The 9,052-nt window shown below is 59.2% G+C and overlaps 1 protein-coding gene across 1 annotated transcript; it reads right to left on the bottom strand.

Moving 5' to 3' along the window:
• Nucleotides 1-4,106: 4,106 nt before the first annotated feature.
• Nucleotides 4,107-8,624, bottom strand: LOC111942889 (BTB/POZ domain-containing protein KCTD12-like). Its single transcript, XM_086850273.1, has 2 exons — nucleotides 8,600-8,624; nucleotides 4,107-6,910 (listed from the first exon to the last, which is right to left on the bottom strand). The coding sequence occupies exon 2, from the start codon at nucleotides 6,886-6,888 to the stop codon at nucleotides 6,034-6,036; it is 855 nt and encodes a 284-aa protein (XP_086706399.1). The 5' UTR covers nucleotides 6,889-6,910; nucleotides 8,600-8,624; the 3' UTR covers nucleotides 4,107-6,033.
• Nucleotides 8,625-9,052: the final 428 nt, after the last annotated feature.

Genomic DNA, 9,052 nt, shown 5'->3' with positions numbered 1-9,052 from the left:
CATTTAATCCTCGGGCTTGATTAAAACTGTCCATTAACAGCAAATTAGGGACGAATGGGAATACAGATGTGCTCAGGAAGCAGCTCCAGGGAGAGGGGACGGCACCGAACGAGCTCTAATCCCTTGTTCTGCCGGAGAGGGGAAGGATTTGGGGTTATCCCGGTGTTTTTTTGGCTGGAATCCTCAGCTCCAAGGAAGTGATCCCCAGGTGGGGCCAAGCAGCGAAACTCGGCGGGGTTTTGTTTATCCTGCCTGGTTTAAAACAGCTGGACTGAGAGGGAAAAGGGTTGGATGGGCCTTGGGAAAACCTGGGATAGGGGAGGGGTCGCTGCCAGCGGAACTGGATGAGCTCCAAGGTCCTTTCCAGCCCGAACCATTCCATGATTTTAGGACAACATTCCCTGGCTCTCTCGATGCTCGGCCAGATGTGGGCAGGCTGTGTTTCACCACAGCAAGGATTTCCCCACATCCCAGAGGCGAGGGAGCTCCTGGAATCTCCTTTCCATAGCTCCCAGGACATCCCAGTAAGGCCCTCACAGGACTCCTTTCCTCACGCTGAGGCTGGGGAAACTGAGGCAGGGCGAGCTGGGCGAGGCACAAACCCCACTTTGGGGTTGTTTTTGTTGTCCCTTTGGGTTCTCCAGGTCCCCAAAGCTCCCCTGGCTCCATGCACTCCTCACCTGATCCCACTAAACATTTCTTGTCCAGCCAATCCCACAGCACAGGGCTGGGCTAAGAAAAACTTGATTTTTTCCCCTTCCCCCCCCCCCCCCCCCCCCCCCCGCTTCCTTTATTTATTCTTTTCATCTTTGAGCCTTAAACATTTGGGCTTTGTTTGGGTTTTTGGGGCTGAGGCCTCCCTTGTCCCGGAAAGGGCCCCAAACCAAAGCCAAACAAACCTCGATCCCAGTAGGGGCCATTTCCGAAGGGTTGGACTGGGTGATCCCTGTGGCTCCTCTCCACTTCAGGATATCCCGTGGTTCTGAGTGAATTGGAGCTCAAAAGCTGGATTTTGGGGGGAAAAATCTGATTTTTCAGGTGGTTTTCCTTGTGAAATGGCCCCAAAATCTGCAGCTCCTCGTGCCTGCTCCTGGTGGGAAGGGGCTGTTCTTCCCTGGGAGGAACATTCCAGGGATATCACATCCAGGGAACGAGGTGCTCCCCCTCCCTGCTTCCCACGGGGATCCTTGGAATGGTGGGACAGGACCATGACAAGGCTGGGCTCCACCTCCCTTCAAAACTCCTGATCACGGAATCCCAGAATCCCAGGCTGGTTTGGGTGGGAAGGGACCTTAAATTTATTCCTGATAGGAGTTTTTAGGGGTGTGGGGGGGTGAAGGAAGGGTTAATCCTTCAAGGATGCTGTTGGGCTCCAATGGATTTATCCTGCTGGGATTTATCCTGGAGAAGGGAAAGGAGGGAGAGCGAACATTTGGGATGCAGAGGTTGCGCTTTGGCTGCAGAGTGGTTTAGGTGGAATCTGGTTTAAGTTATTTGCAGGAACATCTTTCCCTCAGATCCTGCCCAGCTCTCCTGCAGCAGGGGAGGATAATTCCCAGCCATCCATCACCTGGAATGAAGGAAAACCTTTTGGGCTGCCAGAGCCTTTGAAGAAAACCACCTGGACATCCCCAAGTCCAGCCTGCTCCAGCTCGGCACAAACCGTCAGCACAGCTTGAACGAGATTCATTTGGCAAATTCTCCAGCACTCACCAGAGTCCAACACTTCCAACGGCTCCCAAAACTTCCAAGAGACCCAAACACTCTCCTGCCTTCCCTCTCCTGCTCCCCACAGCCCCGGGAAGGAGGCCCAGAGGTCTCTCTGTGCTCAAAACGCAGCAGCTGCAGCTGCTAAACTTGAGCCTAAACCCTTGTTTTGTTAAACCCCTCCTAAACAAAGCTCCCAGGCTGCAGTTTCTGCACCAGGAATTGGAAAATCCCCCCTCTATGCGGTGTTTTTTTTCCCAGTGCTGGATGTCCGTGTTGTTAAAGGGAGTTTTGGGGGTTTATTTTAAAAATTAATGGGATTTTGGCCAGGTTGGAGGGAGCTTGGAGCAGCCTGGGATGGTGGAAGTTCTCCCTGTTTCTGGCAGGGGGTGGGACTGGACTGGATGAGCTTTAAGGTCCTTTCCAAGCCAAACCATTCCCTGTTTTTTTGAGAGAGGAAGAAGCTGGTTCCAACTTCCAGCTGCTTCTCCCCTCTCCCTGCTCCTCCATCACCAAATCCTTTCTATTTCAGCATTCCCTCAAATCCCTCAGATTTTTGTGGCATGCTGACCCGGTCTCCCACGGCAGGATGGGATTTCAGGACTGGGAATGGGATTTTTGTGTCCCCCTCTAACCTCTCTGATCCCCACAGGACCCTCTTTGTCCTCCTCCCAGTCCCGTGGGATTGAGCTGCTCCGTGAGGATGGGGAGAGCTCAGCTTTGGGACTCCTCTGCCACCACAGGCTCCCCTTGGAGAGGGGCTGGAGCCAGAGCGAGGACACAAAGTGCTTCCAGATGTTCTCCAGGGGTGGCAGGAGCTGGAGACAGATGGGATTTGGCTCAATTTTCGCGAGGAGCAACCGGCAATTTGTGGGCAGGTGCCTGCGGGGAAGGCAGAGCCAGCCCCAGCTCCTGCTCTGCCTCCCTCCCACCAGGGCTTTTATTTTGGGACGGAGGATTTTCCAGGAATCTCCAAATGAGAGGCTGGGTTATTCCCAGTTATTCCTGGTTTCCCCTCGGAGGGAAGCAGCCGTGGGAAGCTGGGAGCTCTTTGTGGAAGCATTCCTTGGTGTGTGCCGAGCTCTGCGGTGAGAGCAGGCGCCTTCCCGAGGGATCCGCGCGGGATCTGCTGCCTGGACACCCCTTGGGACATCATTACCTTAAACCCCATCCCAAACCCCATCCCAGCCCCCAGCTCTGGCTCCCAGCAGGATGAGAAAAGCTGCTGAGTGCTGAGTGAAGGGCAGATTAAAATAATCCCAGGGATGCCTCCCGGCCCCGGTTTTCCCGGAGAACGTGGATAATCCCCCCTGGCACGTGCCCACCACCCCTGCTCCAGGTGTGCTCTGCCCACGTGCCCACCCTCGCGGTGCCAGCATTCCCAGGGATCAGCTGGGGCATCCCAACCCTCTCCCCAGCCCTGGAAGCTCAGTGGATGGGGGGGATCTCCGGATGGAGCTCATGGAAAAGATCGGGATGCTGCCTCCGGCACCTCCAGCAGCACCTGGAGCTTAAACTGGTTTGTGCTGGCAGAAAGCGGAGGAGCAGGGTCCTGCCCTCTTGGTGGGGAGGAAAATCCAGCTCCAAGTTCCAATCCAGCAGGGAAGGAGCTGGACAAGGCTGGATTTTCCCTAGGGATAGCCTGGGGGTGGGAGAGCACAAGGACGGGACAAGCAGAGCAGGTCTGGGTGGTTTGGACAAGCCCAAGGGACGGCCCAGCAGGAGCTCGAGGTCTGGGAATGACAGAAATACAGAAATATTCCCAGGTAAACGAGGCAACACCAGGGAATTGGTTTTCCACAGTCTCCCTGAGGCCCTGAGAGCTCCCAGCTCACTCCAGCCATTCCCTGCCTGGTTGTTCCCAGCTTTCCAGGATTGTTCAGAGGAGGAGACCTCACTGAGACGCTTTTCCACGCCGCCATTCCCCAGAAAATTTGATCCATTTGGGGATCAAATGAGCCAGGTTCTCCTCCCAGCCATGACAAGGAGACTTTTCCTATAAATAAATACATGCAAGGAAAAGAAACAGCCCCAAATCTGGCGTGTTTTTGTGGGGATGGATCTCAACAAAAGGATTTTTCCATGAAGCCTCAGTTTCCAGGAAAACCATTGGGCTCTGAAAGGATTCAAGAGTAACCCCTGCTCGTGTTTCCTGCGTGGGATTGGGTTGAACAGCCCCAATCCCAGAACCTGCCACATCAAAACCCCCAGAATGGTGACTCTGCCATTCTGGTTTCTCCCTCAGGCAAAAAAAATTCCTCCTCACGGGAGATCAATTTTTCAGCCCAGTTCCAGTGGGGAAAAACATCAAAACAACCCAATTTCTCATGAGGCAGCAATTTCTTTTCCCAATCCTACTTAGGAAAACCTTGAGTTAAAAAAAAAAAATAAAGCAAATATGGAGTGCAGGTCCCCTCCCCCTTTATTTAAAGGTTTTCTTTGTGTGCACACAGAGCTCAAGTTCCTTTTTCTTGCCTTTTCTTAAGCCAGTTGTCATTTCCTCTTCCAGAGGTTGTTGGAATGAGGAACAGGACCATGAAAAATGTCAAAATACCGTTTTTGCCTTCCCCTTCTTTAGGAGAGAGGGAGAACCTGGTTTGAAACTCCTGCTGGCCCCAAAGCCCTCCCTCCTCTCCAGGAAGCAGCTGCAAACCTTCCTCCCACATGAATGCCGAGCAGGAACGGCCCCTTGGATGCTGTCCAGCCAGGGAGGAGATCCTGCAGCTCCAGGAGCTTCACAGGGGCTGGGGTGGGTGGTGGGAGCAGGGATGGAGGGTGGGAAAAGGGATGGAGAGTGGGAAAAGGGATGGAGGGTGGGAGCAGGGATGGGTGGAGGAGCGGGGATGGGTGGCAGAGCAGGGATGGAGGGTGGGAACAGGGATGAATGGTGGAGGAGCAGGGATGGAGGGTGGGAGCAGGGAGGGGTGCAGGAGCAGGGAGGGAGGGTGAGTGCCAGGGATGGATGCCAGGGATGGATGCCAGGGATGGATGATGGGAGCGGATGGTGGATGTCATGGATGGGTGGTGGGTGCCAGGGATGGGTGGTGGGTGCCAGGAATGGCAGAGCACCAGGGACAGGCACAGGCAGCAGACAGGGACATCAGGGTCACCTCCCCTGCAGGCTGAGTGTGCCAGAGCTGGGGCTGGGCACCGCCCAGGGCTGGCCGTGGGGATGTGCTGCCCTGGGATGCTGCCCAGCAGGGACAGGGGGGCAGAGCGGGGCACAGAGGTTCCGATAGCTTTGTGTTCCTTCCTTCCTTCTCCTCTTGGAACCCCCTCAGCAAACCTCCCCTGTCCTGAGCCAGCTGGGCACGAGCGCACACGTCCACTCCGGGCTGTCCCTTTATTCCACATTGCCCACTGGGGCAGAGCAGTCCCAGGGCCTGGAGAGCTGGGGCTGGAGACACCTCCCAGGAGATCACCAAAATGGCCAAAATTCCCTTTCCTGGGTGAAGTTGCGGCCTGACTGCCACCGGAGCATTCCAACCTCATCCCCGTGATTCCCGTTGTGCTCCCGAGATAAAAATGAAGGGACTTTTTGGCTGACAGGGCTCCAAGGAGCTGGAGAGCTGTATAAGCATTTTACACCCCCGAGCACGTCAAGCCTTCCCCGCTCCCCCCCACCTCCCTCACAGAACATCTTCCCCTCCCACCCTCCCAAAAATCCCCCCCCGAAATCCCCCCCCGAGGCATCCCGGAGCCGCGGGGATGTCTCAGCTCGGAGCTGCGAGCACAGGGGGAGCCTCTCCCCTTCCCAAGCGCTGCCAGTCTCAGGCTAAGCTGCTTACGGGGCTCCTGCCAATCCAGCCGCGCTGTCAGGCTGCGACTTTCCAACCCCCACCCCCTCCCCGGCTCTGCTTCCCACCTTCCCCATGTCCTTATCCCAGTGATTCCTCTCCCAACCCCCTTGGCAGGTCCCAGTGCGTGCGGGATGATCCCACGGAGCTGCACGGGACGGAGAGCCCAGTCCAGTGTCCAAGCCCATCCAGCTGCAGGAACGCCAGCCCGGAGCAGCGTCCGGAGTGTCCCACCCCTCCCACCCATCCCACGTCCGCAGCAGTGTCCGAGTCCGCACATCCAGGGAGGGTTGGGAGTTGCCAGAAGTCGGAGAGAGGGAGGAAGGTTGGTGGTCTGCAGCCGCTACAAGGAAGAGCCGGGCAGGTTCAGCGTGGAGCAGGGAGGAGGGAAAAAACCCAAGAACCAACTGAAAAGGAGGCAAAGGGAGGACGCCGGGATTCGGGGATGGATCTCTACCTTCTAGGCCACAGCCAGCACGGGACGGGAAAGGGACAGTCGGTGGTTGGTTGGCGGAGGGTTGGTTTTGTGTCACTCACGGTAGAAAACATATTCGGTGTAAGAGGTCCAGATCCTGTCGTCCGTCTGCTCGTGGGCGAAGGCACAGGTGCCCGTGGAGTTGCAGGCCACCATGTGGAAGCCGGCATCGGCCAGTTTGTCAAAGGCTTGCTCCAGGAAGGTGAATTTGAGGTAGTACCTGGACGTGTACCTCTCCGGGGGCCTGTCCGGGTCCCTGCTCTCGTTCAAGGTGTCCCCAAAGACCTCCTTGGCCAGCGAGGTCTTGCCGCACACCATGATCCGGGCCACCCTGCGGAACTTGGCGTCCGTCTGGCTGTCCCTGCCCAGCGTGTAGGAGCCGCGGTAGCCGATGGTGATGAACCCCGCCCTGCGGCCCTCGGCGCCGGCACCGCCGGACGCGGCGCTGGGCAGCGCGGTGGCGGCCGAGGCCAGGCCGCGGGTGGCATCAGGGGACAGCTCCTCCGGGTCGCTCTGGCAGGGATCGTCCCCCAGGGAGTTCTGCTCGCTGAGCTTGGGCGCCAGCAGCTTCACCAGCTCCGGCAGCATGAAGTACTCGGCCTCGCGCTGCAGCCGGCCGCGCTCCGGGAAGTGCTCGGGCAGCACCAGCTGCTGGTCCCTCATGTAATCCAGGATGTAGCGGAACAGGAACCCGTCCCGGTCCACGAAGAAGCGGCCCTTGCTGTCGCGGGCCAGCGAGCGCACGTTCTTCTGGGTGAACATCTCCCAGAGCAGCGAGCCGGGCACGCTGATCAGCGTGGGGTGCCGGGTGATGTACACCTGTCCCCCCACGTTCAGCTCGATGATGTCAGGGAAGGGGTTGTTGTCCTCGCTGCCTTTGGCACAGCCCGCGGGGTCTGCCAGGGCCATGGTCGGCTCCCGCTGCTCCCACCTGCAGCACAAACGGGGCAAAAACGGGTTAAAACCTCCAGAAAACACAGCCCAGTGCTCTGATCCCAGCTGATCACTGGGGATCCCGAAGGACCACCCCAATCCCAAGTGACCGGAAATGATCCCAAGGGATCCCAAGCCATCACCCCAATCCCAAGTGATTGGAGAGGATCCCAAGCCAGATCACACACGGAATCATAGAATTGTTTAGATTGGAAAAGCTCTCTAAGATCACGGAGTCTGACCCAGCACTGCCAAGCCACCACTAAATGCCTGGTTTGGGTCAGCAGAAAGGGCAGGACCAGATCCTTGTCTCTCCAGGAGTCTGGGAGTCATCTCTCTTCCCCAATCCCTGGCTCTTGGAACGGGCAGCATTATCCAAAGCCGCCTCCCCTTCCGTGGCGCACAGCCCGTGTTCTGACCGTGCCAGCTCCACCTGGGCTCGCCCGGCAGCGGAGGGGCCCGGCCCCTCTGCCCAGGAAGGTGCAGGGACGTGGGGCTGCTGTCAACAACAGGAAGGGCAGGGCTGTCACACCCTGGGGACCAGCCAGCCCGGTATCCTGCGGGCAGGAGCAGCTGCCAAGGGAGGAGTTCTCGGCAGAGCCGGGGCTGCAGGGGCTGCGGTGCCACGCGAGGAGCACCCCGGGGCTGGGGAAAAGCACCCCGAAGGACAGAGGGACAGAGCCTTTTGGCATTCCTGCTCTGTCCTTGCTCATGGAAAGTGCTCAGCACGGACTCGCAGCCAAGCTGGGAGATGGCAGAACCTTTCCAAGGGGCTGGGACCAAGACAAATCCTGGGCTGCTGCTACAGCCTCGGGGCAGATGCCACGGATTTATACATTTTCCAAAGGCAAGCCGGTTCTTGGATGTCTCTTGACACTGCAAATCAGCAGCTTACATAAACCTGGCTCAGCAGCCAGAGCCTGGATCCATGCCGTGCTCTGTGCAGGCATTTGGGAAACCACGGAGGGAAGGGGTTCCCTGGGCTGACCTCTAGCTCTGCCCCCTCCCTGCGTGATCTCAGTGCTGCCCTGGCTCTGCTCGGACCTTGGGACCCCCCGGGACTGGTCCCACACCCCGGGAACAGCCCAAAGTCTCTCCCTGTCCCCGTGTCCTGCCGCAAAGATTCCCAGGAGCTGCTCCAAAGGATCCCAACACAAATTTCGGAGCCTCTAAAGGACAAAGACGAAACTCTGTGGGCACTTTTGGGCGCAGGGACAGAGCTGAGCCAGCGTTTCACGGCCACACTCCTCCTCCCGGCTCACAGGGAGAATCGCCTTTGAACGAGGGGTGACTTGGGCAAGGAAGAGACGGAAGGATGGCAAGAGGATCAGCTCGGTCCCGGCTTCCCAGTCCCCTCCCGCAGTGGCTCTGGGTCCCTTTCCCTGGCGATTCCATGCCCACGGCACAGCCCGGCGGGCAGGAGCCGCCCGTGCCCGGCGCTCGCATCCCTTTGTCACGGCTGGAGGAGGCTGGGGAGCTGCCCATGGTGGGCTGGGGGGTCGGGTGGGACAGGCAGAGCAGCCCCGCTGTCCCCTCTGCCCGCCCCAGGCGTGGAACCGGCGGTGACAGCAGCGGGGACATGAGCGGAGACACGAGCGGGGACACGAGCAGGGACAACCCGGCTCAGCCCCGGCAGCCGCCCCAGCGCTCCCCGGCCGGGGGACCCCGACCCCTCCGCCCCCGTTACCTCGGCAGGACGGAGCGGCCGCTCCTCTGCGCTCCCCTCCTTGCCGGTCCCCGCCGTGCCGGTCCCCGCCGTGCCGGTCCCCGCCGTGCCGGTCCCCGCCGTGCCGGTCCCCGCCGCTCCTCTCCGCCCGCCCGGCCCTGGCCCCGCGGTTTTATGGCCGGGAAGGCGGCGAGAGCCGTCCCCCGTTAGCCCCGGGACCGCCTTCCCTCCGCCTTCTCCTCGCATCCCTCCGCCTCCATCTGAGCGGCCCCCGCCAGCCCCGCATCCTCCGGCCCCGCATCCTCCGGCCCCGCATCCTCCCCGCTCCGGTACCGGGCAGGACTGCCGGGAATTCCAGGGGCACCCTCGCCATCGCCTGGGAATGCAGTAAAAAAAAAGGGAGAGAGACTTCTAACCCGGCCAGATGGTGCCAGGAGAAGGGGAACAGTTTTAAACTAAAAGAATGGGGATTTA

Source organism: Cyanistes caeruleus, chromosome 14 (genome assembly GCF_971803275.1).
Source record: "Cyanistes caeruleus chromosome 14, bCyaCae1.hap1.1, whole genome shotgun sequence".
Lineage (NCBI taxonomy): Eukaryota > Metazoa > Chordata > Aves > Passeriformes > Paridae > Cyanistes > Cyanistes caeruleus.
The sequence above is the reverse complement of the archived record's forward strand: the minus strand, read 5'-3'. Positions and strand labels throughout refer to the sequence as shown.

Bases quoted from the DNA above. Each gene is read 5' to 3' on its own strand.
- LOC111942889 (XM_086850273.1), bottom strand. From the start codon at position 6,888: ATGGCCCTGGCAGACCCCGCGGGCTGTGCCAAAGGCAGCGAGGACAAC.